Consider the following 17212-nt stretch of genomic DNA (forward strand, 5'->3'; position numbering starts at 1 on the left):
CTTGAATCTGGTTTTAGATTTCTTACAGTCTTCATATTTTGAACCCTTACAACAAGTGGATATTAATTCTCACTTGGAAAAAAAATGTCACCTAGCCTTAGCTTCGGCAAGGCTTGTTTCAGATTTGGGTGCCTTGTCATGCAAGCCACCGTATTTGGTGTTTCATGATGACAGAGCGGAACTTTGGACGAATCCCGCTTTCTTGCCAAAGGTAGTGTCATCTTTTCACATCAATCAACCAATAGTAGTTCCTGTGTTAACAGAAGATTCTGGAACTTTGGATGTGGTACGCGCACTACGCGTTTATGTATCCCGAACGTCTACAGTTCGTAAGACGGATACGTTGTTTGTTCTCTATGATGCTGCCAAGATGGGTTGGCCAGCTTCTAAGCAGACCTTATCCAGATGGATTAAACTGACCATATGTCAGGCTTACCTTCATGCTAGGTTACAGCCGCCTACATCAGTAACAGCTCTTTCCACACGTTCTGTGGGGCTTCTACGACGCAGCTTTGCCGTGCGGCTACATGGTCATCAGTGCACACGTTTGTGCGCTTTTACAAGTTTTATACGTTTGCGGCATCAGCATCTAGCTTTGGCCGCCTAGTGTTACAGGTGCCAAACAGCTCTCCCGCCCACGGGGGAAGATTTGGTACGTCCCAAGAGTACTCCAGTGACCCCTAGTGGATGAAAAAGAAAATAGGATTTTGGTACTTACCAGGTAAATCCTTTTCTTTGAATCCATAGGGGGCATTGGACGTCCAACCCAGAGCAGTTTTACCTGGTTTGTGGTAAGTTCAGGGCATCTTATGGTAACACATTCTCACCGACTGGTTCAAAGTTTCAAATTCTATCGGTTATGGTGTCAACTGTTTAGTTGTCAGTAACGTTATGTGTCAACTTTATTATTGTCCGTTATGTTATATGTAATTCTCCATTGTCAACCTCTCTATCGCTCCTGTTCGGCTCAGTAAAAAACACTGAGGTACTCTGGGATATGGAGGGGAGGAGAGTTCTAAATTTAAATATTCAGTGCCCTGTTCTTGCTAAAGCCGTCCATATCCCAAGAGTACTCCAGTGCCCCCTATGAATTCAAAGAAAAGGATTTACCTGGTAAGTACCAAAATCCTATTTTATCATCTTCCTTTTGCGAAAGGACGAAGTGAGTTCCCTCTCCCTGTTGAGCAAATTGCTCGGCTGGTTAAGTCCACCTCTCTCCCTATCCTGAATGTGGCCTCTTAAAGGACCCTATGGATAAAAAGATGTTACATTTTCTTAACCCTATCATGCATAGAGGTCACTACAGTGGACAGCTTTGTTGAAATCATTATCACTTCCTTTTGACATCATTAGTGTATTGTGACCTATTCTTAGGTCCTCTACCAAACTTGGAAGGTATTCCACCTAGTAGCAGTTTTTAATTCCTATAAAAATCATAATATCAAAAAAAAATGGCGGAGAAAAGTTGACCAACACCAAATACTTCATGGATTTTGGTAAAATATGTTCCCTAAAAGATAGCAGAGCAGGTAAAATAAATTCAAAGAAAGTAATGTTTAGGGCACAACATTGTAAGATGTTTTGGTCAAATACTTTGAGAACTGCTGACTTAGAGGATTTTTTGTTTCCGGAGAAAAAAGGAATCATTTCTGACATTTGTATTTCATTAGATTACTTTCTTGAAAAAACCCACAAACTAAAAAAAAAAAAAAAACAACAACAAAAAAACCTATCTCGTTTAAACTACTGTTCCACAATAATAGGGCTTTATTGGTTGCAGATGCATGTTGTCCACTCAAGTGGATACTTGTGTAACTTTTATTTTTATAGTTAACCTAATATAAGATCAGTACTTATAAAAAAAAAAAAAAGTTATCATAATTCAGGCATAAAAGGGTTACATTTTGCTAATGCTCTCGCTTCAGCCTGGGTGATTAATACATTGGGTGGATTCACTGGAGGAAGGTTTCTAGTCTGGGACCCACCGATCTGACTTATTAGTGGTGGATTACATTCGCGAAGCCAGTGCTTCTCCAGGTGAATCAGATATAGACACTGACCGTCTCTCCTCCAAGGTTTACGCCTCTGCAGTAGCTGCCCGTGTGGAGTGGGCATGAACAGATCCCGGCAGCGGCAAGGAAGAGTAAGCCTGTTGGATTGTCAGACGGATCAAGCGAGCAATGGACTGCTTGGAATCAGGACATCCAATCTTGGCAGCGTCATAGAGAACAAAAAGCGAGTCAGACTTCCTGTGACGAGCTGTCCTCTTTACATAAATCTTCAAAGCCCGAACCATGTCCAGGTACTTTGGCGTAACAAGTGTCCGACACTACAGGAACCACTATTGGCTGATGTGAAACGCCAACACCACCCTAGGCAAAAACTGCGGGCGAGTCCTGAGCTCTGCTCTATCCTTGTGGAACACCAGATAAGGGCTCTTACAGGATAAGGCCCCCAATTCTGAGACACGCCTTGCAGAGGCCAAGGCCAATAACACGACAGTCTTCCAAGTCAAATACTTAATGTCCACCCTGTGTAAAGGTTCAAACCAATCCGATTGGAGAAAGGTCAGCACCAAATTGAGATCCCACTGAGCCTTGGGAGGTCCAAAGGGTGGTTGAATGTGAAGGACACCTTTTTAAGGAACGTCTGGACCTCCGTGATAACAGCCAACTGCCTCTGGAAGAAGACAGACAAGGCCGAGATTTGAACTTTAATGGAGCCTAAACGTAGGCAGATATCCACACCTGCCTGCAGGAAGAGTAAGAACCGGCCAAGTTGAAAATCCACAGAATACTATCAACCCTCACACCAAGAAACATTCAGTATTTCTTCCAGATGCGGTGGTAATGTTTAGACGTGACCACCATCCTGGCTTGGACCATAGCCTTTTCTGGCTAAAATCTTTTTCAACTTCCATGCCGTCAAACGAAGAGTGGATAAGACTGGATAGATGAACGGTCCTTGCAAAAGAAGATCATCTTGAAGCGGCAGAGGCCAGGGTTCCTCGAGGGACATTGCCAAAACCCACGGGCACCGTGGGTTTTGGCAATGTCCCTCGAGGAACCCTGGCCTCAGAGCATCCACCGCTGCAGCCTGTGGATCCCCTCGTCCTGTAACAGTGGCAAAGTAGCTTCTTGTTGAGCCGAGAAGCCATCATGTCGATGAGCGGCCAGCCCCACTGCTGAACCAACAGCTGAAACACCTGTGGGTGAAGGCCCCATTCCCCCGGCTACATATTGTCTGCTGAGGAATCTGCCTCCAGTTGCCCACTCCCGGAATTAATATTGCCGACATGACCCTAGTATTGCGTTCTGGCCAGAGGAGTATCCTGGACACCTCTCGCATTGCGGCCCTGCTTTTACTCCTTGTCCGTTTATATACGCCACCACCGTGGCATTGTCCAGCTGGACCTGAATGGTCTGATCTTGGAGGGAAGAAGCCTGTACAAGGGCATTGTAAATCGCCCAGAGTTCCAGAATGTTTATTAGAAGAGAAGACTCCTGAGGCGACCACCATCCCTGGAATTGAGCCCCCTGGGTCACCGCACCCCAACCGCGGAGGCTCGCATCCGTTGTCAACAGAATCCAATCCTGAATTCCGAACCGTGACCTTCCACTAGGTGGAAGACCTGCATCCACCATAGTAGGGAAGTCCTTGGCTTTGGTGAAAGAGAGATCCTCTGATGCATGTGGAGATGTGACCCCGACCATTTGTCCAGCAGTTCCAGCTGGAACGGACGGGCATAGAATCTTCCGTGTTGAATTGCCTCGTAGGATGCCACCATCTTGCCCAGTAGGCGGATGCAAAGATGCACCGAGATCTTGCGTGGTTTTCGGAACAGAGCGAACCATAGACTGAATGGTCAAGGCTTTGTCCATAGCAAAGGAACACTTTCTGAGATACCGTGTCCAGTATCATCCCCAGGAACTGAAGCCTCTGTGATGGTTACAGGTGTGATTTCTGTAGATTGAGAATCCACCTGTGATTCGTGAGAAGTCGTGTAGTCAGGTCGATGCTTTCCAACAACCGAGCCCTGGACACAGCTTTTATGCAGCGCAAATCGGAGGTAAGCCTGATGAGGCGGCCAGATCGGGATGTGAAGGTACGCATACTTGATATCCAGGGATACTAGGAACTCCCCTTCCTCTAGACCAGAAATCACCGCTCGCAGAGATTCCATTTTGAACTTGAACACCCGTAGGTACGGGGTTCAGAGATTTTAGGTTCAAGATCGGCCTTACCGATCCGTTCGGCTTCGATACCACAAACAGGCTAGAATAGAAACCCCTGTTTCGGAGCAGAGGAAGAACTGAAACAATAACCTGCATATGTAGCAGTTTCCGGATGGTGTCTTGCACTGTAACTCTTGCTACAGGTGAAGCTGGTAAGCCTGACTTGAAGAATCTGTGAGGAGGCAGTGCTTGAAACTGTAAACGGCACCCGTGGGAGATTAGGTCTCACCCAAGGGTCCCGGCAGGACTCCGCCCAAACCTGATAGAAGTATTGGAGTCAAGCACACATCTGAAAGTCCCCCTGCAGCCGGGGCCAACCGTCACGCGGAGGGATTCGTTGAGGAAGAGCCTGAAGTCTGTTCCAGAGATCCAGCGGCCACTGGTCTGCGAGACTTGCCTCGATTTCCTCTAGCTGCATTTGATGCACCCCTGGTCCTGCCTCTAAATCTGGCCACACGAAAGGACTGTAGAGAGGGGCCTGGGGTAAGCACGTCTAGCCTGAGGAGCCGCAGACGGCAGATAGGTGGACTTACCTCCCGTAGCTTGTGAAATCCACTTGTTTAGTTCCTCACCAAACAAAGCCTCCCCCGTAAATGGAAGGTTCTCAACGCCCCTTTTTGAATCCGCATCCACTCTCCACTGTCGGAGCCATATCGCTCTGCGAGCAGACACCGCCATAGCCGTAGAGCGTGAATTGATTAGGCCAATCTCCTTGATAGCCTCGCTATCAGAATCCCAAGTATGTTGCAGGCATATGCTCAAAACCCTCTATGATATTACCGGTCCATTTAACAATAGCCCTTGTGGTCCAACCACAAGCAATGTTGGGTCTCTGTGCGACCGCCAATGCAGTGTAAATGGATGTGAGCATAGTTTCAATCTTACGATCAGCAGGGTCCTTTAAGGAGATAGCGCCAGGTACAGCCAGTACAATCTTACCTGACAGTCTGAACACTGAGGTATCCACCGCAGGAGGATTCTCCTACACCATCCTATCCCTGGGAAGGGGGGGGGAGGGGGAGAATGGGAGGTTTGAAATTTCTTGTCAGGATTAACCCACGTTTCTTTAAAAAAAGGGGGATTTAATTCCTTTTAGACAGGAAAGTTGGGAGTAGATTTAGGTTTTACATTAAAAAATGACGACTCATCAGGTTCTGCCTCCTTATCAGGAATACTCAGGACCTCCATGATGGAATAGATAAGGCATTCCACACCCTGAGACAAAGTACTGTCCCCCTTATCAACCTCTACTTCCCCCTCCCCCCAATTCTAGCGTCTCACCATGAGTGTCAGACTGGAGCACATGGGGCAGTGTGCGTTTCTGTGAATTTAGCAGAGGAGGTTGGGAAGCAGGGCTGAGATCCGAAGTGTTAGGGTGTGTACATACTGTGAGATCCTTGCTATGCCCGATTTTCACTTGCGATTTCCCTTGAACTCCCCAGAGCCCAGCACCACCGATTTTGACTAACTTTTCTTGAGATATGGACTGTGTGCTTACGATTTTGGCTTATGTGAGATTTTGCCTTATGTGAGATGTCATTGACATGTGAGATGAACTAGATAGTACACCGATCTAGCAAGGATTGACTTGCCTGCACAGTCTATCTTTTCTTGCGATGCCGACCTGGCGGGACCGCGCATCGGGATCGCAAGGTGACTTTCACCTTGCGATCTGCACTAACTTTTCTTGTGATTTCGACTATATAGTCAAAATCGAAAGAAAATATCTCACCGTGTGTACACACCCTAAATCAGAAAATCATCCATACATTTTTTTTTTTTTTTTTTTAAACACCTGTATTTCCTGCCTGGCAGTAGCCAGTTCAGATAAAATGTTATGGTGTGTACACACTGTGAGATCCTTGCTATGCCCAATTTTCACTTTGTGATTTCCCCTGAACTCCTCGGTGCCCAGCACCACCGATTTTGACTAACTTTTCTTGAGATATGGACTGTGTGTACTTACGATTTTGGCTTATGTGAGATTTTGGCTTATGTGAGATTTTGGCTTATGTGAGATGAACTAGATAGTACACCGATCTAGCAAGGATGGACTTGCCTGCACAGTCTATCTTTTCTTGCAATACCGACCTGGCGGGATCGAATCGGGATTGCAAGTGGCATAACACCTTGCGATTTGCACTAACTTTTCTTACGATTTTGAGTATATAGTCAAAATCGAAAGAAAAAATCTCACGTGTGTACACACACCATAAGAAATCATCCCCGTAATTGAATCCAGCCATTCTGGTTCCTGTGTGCTGCTTCCCTGAGAAGGGAGACTGCACTGACTACACAACAGAGACCCCCCTGGTGTAGGGGAAAACATTGTGTTACAGGGCTGACATAAAACTTTCTTGCCAGACATTTTCATACAGCAGAACACACACACCGGAACCGTGAAATAACACAGTAACCCAGAGAGCCTGGATGGAATGAGGCCGAGAGGGAGAAACCAGCTTTTACACTCTTGTCTCAACAGCTAAAGCAGTGCTTTGCCGGGCAGTAACTAGAACCTTGATAAGAAAATTAGTTGTATCAGACAATGCATTGCTCCCCCCAACCCCCCCCCTGCTTCAATCCCCCTTGGTACCAGTTTAAGGTGCTTTAGCGGGTCCTTGGAGGAGCAGCACTTCCCTGCGTGCAGCCTGGATTGTGATGCAGCAGGAAATGGCGCCTCTGAGCTGCTGGTCCCGCTCTCCTTAATGGCGCGCGGTGTCCCTGTATTCTTTATACTGGCTTTAAGTCTCACAGATTTACAGAAAATGGGTTTAAAACCCCTTTTCTGTGTAAGCACCAGTGTGGCTTTCTTCAGCGGGCACCACAGCACCGAGTGCCCTCCGGACCCTTATGCCACCATCTGAACCGGGGACCTGCTAACGGGGACCCCGGTTCCAGTACTCACCAACCCAGCGTCTTCAGCTCTCTTAGGGGTGGCAGCATGCTATTGGAGTGCACGCTCTTCCTGGGTGCGAGTGGAACAACACCTCAGGAGCTAGCGTCTTGTCAGCGGTGATCCAGACCATTAAGCCTTCAAGAGGTTGGTACCGGTCACCACCCTAAGTCCCACGACGCAGGCAGACTGGTGCTGGCCGAAAATAAACTAAAATAAAGTTTTTGAAGAAAGCTCTCTGAGCTCTACAGAATGCACCCGTCTCCTTGGGCACATTTTTCTATACTTAGTCTGCAGGAGGGGCATAGAGGGGAGGAGTCAGCACACTCTGAAGAATTTTGATAGAGCCAAGGCTCCAATGGACCCCGTCTATACACCCAATGGTACTAAGACAATCCCAGTATCCCCTAGGACGTTAGGGAAATTAACATTGCCATATGTTATCTTTTTATGGCTATGAAGTGTGTAATGTTGAATTGTAAGCCATTTTCAACAGTGGATATGATATCTCCGTTTTAGATGCATTTACTTAATTTATTTATTCCTTTTTCTTCCTTTTTTTTTTTTTTGCAGGTGGTTACAGTTCCACAGCAAGAACAATCCACTGCTGCTGATCCTACAAGTGTTCCTCCCACATCCCTGCTAACGGAAAAGCCTCTCTCTGTAGAAGAAACTGCAACCACCAGAGCTGAGGATACCCCGCCGTCTGCCAGTACAACATGCGAGACAGATGCATCTTCTCTAACTCCTGACCTGGAACTAGACGAAATGTCTGCCACTGGCAGCAGTGCTCCATCCAATTCTGTACTGTGGATGAAAGATAACAAGAAGCAGAGCAACTTTTCCAAGCAGCCCAGTAGTGACTCTGAAATGTCTACAGCTCCTGGCAAAGACCATGAATTTAAAGTCAGAGAGGCTGAACCAAACTCCCAAGGAGAAGCTTTTTCTCAAAAGCAGTACCCCCTCATCTATTCTCCATCCTCTCCTATGAGCAGTGATGATGAGTCAGAATTAGAAGATGAGGACTTGAAGGTGGAACTGCAGAGACTTCGGGAGAAGTTAGTGACTTTTTTTTATTATGTTCACGCTTGTGTGTTTATAATAGCACAAGTCAATTGTATACGTAATCAGAACAATCCTCTCATTATATAAAAGTACAAGGGTGGTGCATTAAGTAAGGTAACAATACCTCTCACATGTGCAATGTTCTTCTTTTTTTTTTTTTTTAAATAATTAAAATTCCCCGCCAAGCCAGAGCAGATAGATCACCGCTTCCCCTCACGGCGCTTAGACTGCGCCTTATATCAGACATACTGTCCCAACATCAGCTGTAAGACGGCAGGGTAGGCAGACACATGGTCAAACGTGTAAAGTTGTGTAGTCCGATCAGATTTCTGATTCTAAACTGCATATCAGCAGCTGAAATTCATTGCCAACTTGACGCAGTGTACGATGATAACGTCATGTCACGGAAACTAGTTTGTGTTTGGTGGACTGTCTGTGGTTGATGTGCTTGGCCGGCCGGTTCGCTGCTCATCTTGAACGTCTGTCAGAGTTAACACTTCACTTCCATCTTTTAATACTATCCTTTTTTACAGGATGGCTTGTCTGGGTTTTCTGTCTTCAAGAGGAAAACTTCTAGCATTGCTGAGGTTCAGATATATCTTCAGGGTGTTGAGATTCAGCTGCTGGCTGTTGACTCTGTAACCCTTTCACACCAGAAATGCAGGGACAAAACCCGGGAATTCTGCCACGGGCTCATGCAGGGACATTCCCGGGTTGGCACCTTTCATACTGAACCCGGGATGGCCCTGCATTTTCTGAAAATGGGCGTCTCAGAAAAACCACAAGACCAGGAAGTGCCCTGAATATCCAATCAGCATCAGCAGAGGCAACCCGGGAAGGTGGTACATGTCCCTGCACCATTCACACTGTCCAGGGTCCAGGGATCATCCCGGGACCAACCCTGGTCGATTGCAGGGTTGAAATGCAGGGACAGAAATCCCGGGTTTTTGTCCCTGTACCCTTTCACACCAAGAAATATCCCGGGTTGATGCGCGTTCATGTGTTTTAACCAGGGAAATTTATGGCTGTGTGAAAGGGGTATTAGAAGGGAGTCAGATTTGGCAGCCTTAACATATACGTCACCATATCTGGTCTTTCACGAGGACTTTGCAGGTCTTCTTTTTCATGCATAAAACATAGGGCCTAATTCAGACTTGATCGCAAAAGCTTTCTCTAATGGGCAAAACCATGTGCAGTTTAGGTGGGGCAGATGTAACGTGCAGAGAGAGTTCAATTTGGGTGGGGTGTGTTCAATCTGAAATCTAAATTACAGTGTAAAAATAAAGCAGCCAGTATTTTCACTGCACAGAAACAATATAACCCACCCAAATCTAACTCTCTATGCACATGTTACATCTGCCCCCCCTACAGTGCACATGGTTTTGCCCATTAGAGAAAGCTTTTGTGATCAAGTCTGAATTAGGCCCTTAGTCTTCTGGTTCTTATGTGCGCGAGAGGATAGGTGACAAGGTGACTTATGGCTACCATCAGACAGACCTATATCTCAGAAAAGGGGCACATTTTTGATAGCTATCGCAGGTCAGTGTCCAGACATACCTCATTGTAATGTGCTTTCTGGTGAGTACAGTCCAGTTCAGTCTCTAGGATAGAAAGCTGGTACAAGAGCTCCATTCTATGGGCTTAGCGGCAATGGTCTCCTCACTCACTCTGCAGTGGGGGGGAATTCAGGTAGCTGTACCATGGAGATAATACCTCTGTTCCTGGAAGCCCAAAGGGGAGGCGTAACCTTGAACTCTCCTCTTTGGCGTAGGTGTTTTTCCCTGCTGTTAAAAGCCCACCCATTTTCTCACTTCAGACACTGACTGAGTTCAGCCAAAGCTGCAGATTTTCCGAAGGATGCTGGAACAGACTTGTTCTGTATCTTCTGTATTAATTGCGATAGTTGCCATATATATTTAATTATCTCTCTTTCTGTTAACTTAATGACTGACTGAGGCGCTGGGGTGTGCATTTCTTTTATTGCCTCATAGTGTAGTTCATGTGAAACTGTATTTCACTTAGCCTGAGGTGTTTTTCTCCTTTTTATTTTCTTTTCCCATCAGGTCATTAACTGTGTCTTGGAAGGGAAATATTTCTGTATTTCTGAGTCTCTTCGAAAAAAAGTTTAACTGCCCTAAGGTGTTAGAATGTGCAAAATGCATGATCATACTTCCTCAGGCATGTTCTGACTTGGAGGGGGGTCTGTTTCAGAGCAACTCTGAATTTCCTGCTCTCTCCACCCTAGTGGCAGGTTCCTCAGTCATTTCTCTATTTTGTGCCTGGGCCGCTAAATTGCATCCCCTTCAGCATCAACTGTATTGCTGTGGACTCAAGCTAAGTCTGTGCAGGGTTTGCTATAGTTCTCATCCTTTTAAGACACTATTGGACCCTGCAAAATGTCAGTTTCTAGGGATTCTTCAGTCCTGGTAGGTTTCCACTTTGGATAGGTCATCCCAGACTGAGGAGGAAGTACTGGATGATTCAGACCTGGACTTGTCCTCACAGATGGAGGATAATCCTGGCAGTGTTAAAGTACTTGAGGCTTTAATCCTTCTGGTTAAACATGTTCTGCATATGGAGAATACTGATGAGCCAGAGCCTCAGGATACCTCACTTTTTGAGAGTATAAGAAAACAAACAAAAATTATATCTTTCCCATAGTTAGACGATCATCCGTTCATGATGGAACCATGCTTCCGCTAGACGTTCCAGTTTTCAAGAAGACATTTCTCTTTACCCTCTATGTTTTGGATGGAATCAAATGGTATTTGCCTCATGTGGTTAATTCTTGTATTACTCACCTCTCTGAACAACACTGCCATTCAGTCCCTAGTATGGCTTCTATTAGCGATTTGAGACTACCACTTCCAATTATTTTCCCTGCTCTTGGGTCTCTCTACCACCCCGCATGTTTTCATGGTGGTCCTGGAACCTTGGGAGTGACAGTCTTTCGTATTTGAATGTTCTCATGGGCTCCGTCTTCAGAAATTATTCTAGCACCCGTCAGGGTAAAACATTAGGTCTGGCATTCCCAACCTCAGTCCTCAAGGCACACGAACAGTCCAGATTTTAGTGATCATGCTTCAGCACAGGTGGCTTAATTAGTACCCAAGTTATTTTTATTTAATCATCTGTGCTGAAGCCTGGATATCACTAAAACCTGCACTGTTAGTGTGCCTTGAGTACCAAAGTTGTGCATTCCTGCATAAGGCATTGGTTTCTCACAAGTTGGTTCATCAATTTTTTTAAATACAATTTGATTTTATCTGCCAGGATACTCTTCCTATGCATGATTTTCGACAGCTGCCTCCAGGTGGTGGATCTTTCTCTGGATAAGATTCTTTCTATTCAGGAACTAGTTTCATTGGTACTGGAAAAAAAAACTAGTCTCGCTCGATCTCTGTATGCACATTTGGGCAAGATGGACTCCTCATTCGAGGAGATTCAGTTGGGCCGGTTCCATTGCAGGGAGTTCCTTCCCAAGTAGAACATGTCTCATGTACGTCTGTCCTTGTACACCTGTCTCTGGTGGCTAGATGCGACTCATCTATACATATCCTATTTGTTTAGAGTCTTCATAAATTGTATTCAGTAGTTGATTTATTTAAAGTTCTTTAGGTTTCATGAAACTTGAATGCTGAGTCACTGTGTCTGCCTTGGAGAGTCTTAACTCAGAAAGATTTAAACTATGCAGGATGCTTCAGACGTTGTATTTGTTCTTTCTTGTTCATCCACTAGGGGTCAATGGAGTACTCCTGTAATATGGACGGGGCGTAGCCGGGAATGGCACATTTAAATATTTAAATTAGTAACTGGTCACCCCCTCCATACTCCCATAAAGCCTTCAGTATTTTTCTGTGCCTCTAGTCGGAAGGTACAGTGGACACGAATGTCCTTAGATTCTTCAAACAAGATTATTTTTACTTTTTTCTACCCAATCCCTTCCCAACTTATCAGAGAAGTTGGGTCCGGGATGGTTGGTGCTGCAGAAGGGCAGCAGATGGTCTGTCGGTGCCCATGAAAGGGGCCCCGCCATTGACCACAATCAGCAGAGCTGATTGCAGCCTCAGGCTGCACAAAGAAGCTAGACCGTGCTTAGTTGAGAAGCCCGTGATAGCCTCCCCTGGTACAGGTAATGAGCGGTTAGGCAGCTCATACTGCCGCCGCTCACTTCTGTTATATGCTGGGGGTGAGGGGCGCTATGTGGGGACTGGATGTCTTCATTTTTATTTCATTATACTGCTCTCTCCTGCCAAGCCGTGGACTGCACAGCAGCCGCCGCTGGGCGCCAAGCCACCGTTCACTGGCTGTATTACAAGATAATCCTGCCTGCCCAGCCATGGACTGCACAGCAGCGGCTGCTTCCCGGCCGTCCACTCCCCTACCCGCGCTCCCCAGTCCCCGGACACCGCCGCTTCCCCCTCCTCCCTCCCGCAGTTAGCTTCTGCTACCCGCCAGAGCTCCGGAGCCGCGAACGGCGGCTCCAGTGGCTCTGTATGCAGAGGGGGGAGAGGTGAAAGGCTGACTGCGGACAGCTCTCACTGCTGCCGCGGTCCGTCTCTAAGAAGGGAGATCGCGGGTAGAGGGGGGGGGGGGGGGTAATGCCCGCAGGAAGGCCCCATAACTAAGCTGCTCAGGCTATTAAGCCTGTGAGGGGGTCAAAGTGATTTTCATGACTGCTGGGCACTATAAGGCTATGTTACCTGTAGAGATGTGTGTGTGTGTGTGTGTGTGTGTGTGTGTGTGTATATACATATGTATGTGTGTGTGTGTATATATATATATATATATATATATATATATCTCTATACATCTATATCGCGATGGGTATGTATGTGTATGTGTGTGTGTGTGTGTGTGTATATATATATATATATATATATATATATATAGATATATATATATATATATATATAGATATATATATATATATAGATATATATTTACAAAAGTATAATTGTGTGTGTGTGTGTGTATATAGATAGATATAGAGAGATAGATTATATAAAGTCCAACGCAGTCGGCACTCAAACAGCTGTAATAATGGCTCCAGGTGCACTTCGACAGCAGCATACAAGTTCCAAAATAAAGGCACTCAGGAGACTTTCAACTTGACAAAATACGATGTATTGGCAAACGGTCAAACGTTTTCGGGGACTCAGCCCCTTCCTCAGGACAACACCAATCTATGCAGTGTACAGACCACCCTGCTTAAATCCCCCACACGCAATCATACTCACCTGAATCGGCTGTAGCGGCAGCGCTCGCAACTCGCGGCCCGGCGTTCAGTCACTCCTCCAGCACCCGGAAGTGGTCACCATGGGAACCGCTATGCGTTCCACATAGATCAACTTCCGCATTCCACCGGGCAGTGACCTTTTCGCAAAACCACAGGCGAGCCGCCCCGCATCAGCTGCACCCAGGGAGAATCATGCACCAATACCTACATATATCACAATACATTAATACACATATAAACAAAAAACACAGAATGGCATTAAATGAAACAGAAAAATTACAACGATATAATAAAGCAGCAACACAAAAAATACATCCTATATGTTCCAATTAATCTTCTCATTCAGACCATTAGGGAAAATCGTTCCCAATCTCATAATCCATCTAGATTCTTTAATAGCATTTTCGCTCTATCGCCCCCTCTGATAGACGGGGGGACATGATCAATTATAAAATGTTTAAGAGAGGATAGTGAATGATTACTTTCTTTGAAATGCTTTGCAACAGGCTGATTAATCTGACGACCTAACAGCGTCAGATGTATGGCGGATCTATGTGCCGCCATTCGCTCGCTAAATTTACGTGTGGTCTGACCCACGTAGTATAATTCACATGGACAGACCACAACGTAAACCACAAACGAAGAATAACATGTCAAAACATAACGTATATCATAACTCTTATCTACATGGGGGTGTCGGAAAGTTTTACACGCAATCATGTGGCTACAGGTGGTGCATTGACTGCACTTATAGCAGCCAGGCGGTTTAGTATACACATTGTGAGGTTTAGACACATTTCTACCCGTAATGTCAGCTTTAACTAACCTATCTCTCAGATTACGACCCCTACGGAAAGCAGTTACAGGTCTGATGTCATACAAACATGGCAAGTCAGGGTCGGATTTCACTATAGGCCACAAAGCCCTTGTGGCTCTTTGTACTATAGGGCTGGCTGTAGTGAAATCAGATGCCCAAGGGATAATTTTCTCAGTTTTGAATGAAATCACTGTCACTATTAGAGCTTTGTACATCAGACTTAGAGAATTGCCCCCTCCTCTGCCAAGGTCTTCGCCGGCGGTAAACACTCTGATCTTGTCGAGACGTATCTGTGCCTGATAGCCATTTGTAGACACGATTGTCATCATAATCATTGTCCACAGTATACTTTTTGGCTTTCTTGAACTTAATAAGATTGCGTGTATATTGTTCGCACTGTACTTCAATCTTATTGAGCCAATCCTGACTAGATTCTTCCTCCAGTGTCTTTAAATGTTTACTCTCAAACGTAGAAATTTTCAGTTTCACAGCTGCCAATTCATGGTTAGATTCCTCAATGACCGCAATCATTAGGTCAAAGGCACATTTATTTAAAATAGCGATCCATTTTACAACAAACAAGTCGCAAGGCGGTGGACAAAAAGAAAACTTAGTATTTAACTTGTCGAAAAGGAAGTTGGAGCCACTCGTGTAGTGGTTCTTAACAAAGGGTTACGTTTTGTGCCTACAAATTGTTATGATGCCTACAGTTGGACACGTGATTCTCATCATTTTGCTAGGAAACTTAGATTGAAAGAATTCCATCAGGATAAGCAACAACCAAGCTTTGAGTCTAATGTGTTTGATACATTTGTTAAATCTGCCTCGAGGTCTAGGTTTGATCCGGTATCTAGTAATGCATCCCTTAGGACCTTTAATAGATTATTGGATGGGTCGGTACAGAGATTTATTGCTGCTCCAGGGAAAGTTAAATATAATTTATCTAAAGCTGAAATTAATGCATTACAAAACCTGGCCTCGTATGAGGATATTGTTATCCGCCCTGCTGATAAGGGCGGGGCAATTGTATTACAAGATTTGGATGTTTATCGCGCTGAGATTCTGTCGCAGCTTGCGGACACAGCGGTTTATAAAAAATTGGGGAATGATCCCACAGTTAATTATCAGAGGGAGCTTCAATGCATTTTAAAATCTGCCTCTGATAGTGGGTTCATCCCTAGTAAAGTGTATGATGCTCTTATGGTTGTACATCCGGTGGTACCGGTTTTATACACTTTACCGAAATTACATAAAAATCCTCTGTGTCCTCCGGGCTGCCCCATTATCTCAGCTCGCAATTCTTTGTTCCAGCCGGTGTCCCAGTTGCTTGATTGCATTGTTCAACCATTATTGCCTAAAAAGAAATCCGTTTCTTAAAGACACAACGTCCTTTTTAAATCAATTCACAGAGCTTAGAGATATTCCTGCTGATAACCTGATGTGTTGTCTGGATGTTTCAAGTTTGTATACATCTATACCTCACGCAGGGGGTATGTCCGCTATGAGCGATTTTCTTGCCCAATTTCTTCCAAGTGTGTCATTTAATCATGACTTATTTCTTCATCTTCTCGAACTCACGTTGAACAGGAATTATTTCCTGTTTGACGGGCAGTTCTATCTACAGCTACGAGGGTGTGCCATGGGTTCGTCCGTGGCCCCCTCGTATGCTAATATTTACATGTTCCAACAGGAAGAAAAAAATTTCCTTCATAATCCTGAGGCTTGTGACTATATATTCTGGTATACCAGATATATAGATGATATATTCTTGCTCTGGACTGGGGGAAAGGAGAGATTTGTGACACTGATGGAGGAGATCAATAATTTGGACTCTCCCATTAAGTTCACACATGCATGTGATCCCTCTGTGGCCGTGTTTCTGGATGTTAATATATCTTTGAACAATGGAGTGTTTGAAACCACTGTTCATCATAAATTGACAGAAATACCTTTCTCATGGCGTCCAGTCATCATCCGGATGCCTTAAAAAAAGGGTCTTCCAAGCTCACAAATGATGTGGTGTGCTCGCATCACAAGTGATCCGATGAAATTGCCAAAAGCGTTAGATGATTTAATTGAGAAATTTGTGGTCAGAGGTTATGATTTACAAATCCTTAGGAAACAGAAACAGGATATTCTCAGGTTGCCTAGACAAGATCTTCTCAAACCATCTATGAGAAAAACTGAGAAAATTATCCCTTGGGCATCTGATTTCACTACAGCCAGCCCTATAGTACAAAGAGCCACAAGGGCTTTGTGGCCTATAGTGAAATCCGACCCTGACTTGCCATGTTTGTATGACATCAGACCTGTAACTGCTTTCCGTAGGGGTCGTAATCTGAGAGATAGGTTAGTTAAAGCTGACATTACGGGTAGAAATATGTCTAAACCTCACAATGTGTATACTAAACCGCCTGGCTGCTATAAGTGCAGTCAATGCACCACCTGTAGCCACATGATTGCGTGTAAAACTTTCCGACACCCCCATATAGATAAGAGTTATGATATACGTTATGTTTTGACATGTTATTCTTCGTTTGTGGTTTACGTTGTGGTCTGTCCATGTGAATTATACTACGTGGGTCAGACCACACGTAAATTTAGCGAGCGAATGACGGCATATAGATCCGTCATACATCTGACGCTGTTAGGTCGTCAGATTAATCAGCCTGTTGCAAAGCATTTCAAAGAAAGTAATCATTCACTATCCTCTCTTAAACATTTTATAATTGATCATGTCCCCCCGTCTATCAGAGGGGGCGATAGAGCGAAAATGCTATTAATTAAAGAATCTAGATGGATTGGGAACGATTTTCCCTAATGGTCTGAATGAGAAGATTAATTGGAACATGTTATAGGATGTATTTTTTGTGTTGCTGCTTTATTATATCGTTGTAATTTTTCTGTTTCATTTAATGTCATTCTGTGTTTTTTGTTTATATGTGTATTTACGTATTGAGATA

At 44.8% G+C, this 17212-nt stretch overlaps 1 protein-coding gene across 5 annotated transcripts in view; it reads left to right on the top strand.

Annotated features, from left to right (window-relative positions):
• Window positions 1-17212, top strand: part of WNK3 (WNK lysine deficient protein kinase 3) — a 258491-nt gene that overhangs the window by 222007 nt on the left and 19272 nt on the right. For all 5 annotated transcript variants that reach the window (XM_063936367.1, XM_063936369.1, XM_063936368.1 and 2 more), the window contains one exon: window positions 7702-8186. In XM_063936367.1, coding sequence (XP_063792437.1) covers window positions 7702-8186 — 485 coding nt within the window. The remainder of the gene's footprint in view (window positions 1-7701; window positions 8187-17212) is intronic.

This window comes from Pseudophryne corroboree, chromosome 8, assembly GCF_028390025.1.
Source record: "Pseudophryne corroboree isolate aPseCor3 chromosome 8, aPseCor3.hap2, whole genome shotgun sequence".
Classification (NCBI taxonomy): Eukaryota; Metazoa; Chordata; class Amphibia; order Anura; family Myobatrachidae; genus Pseudophryne; species Pseudophryne corroboree.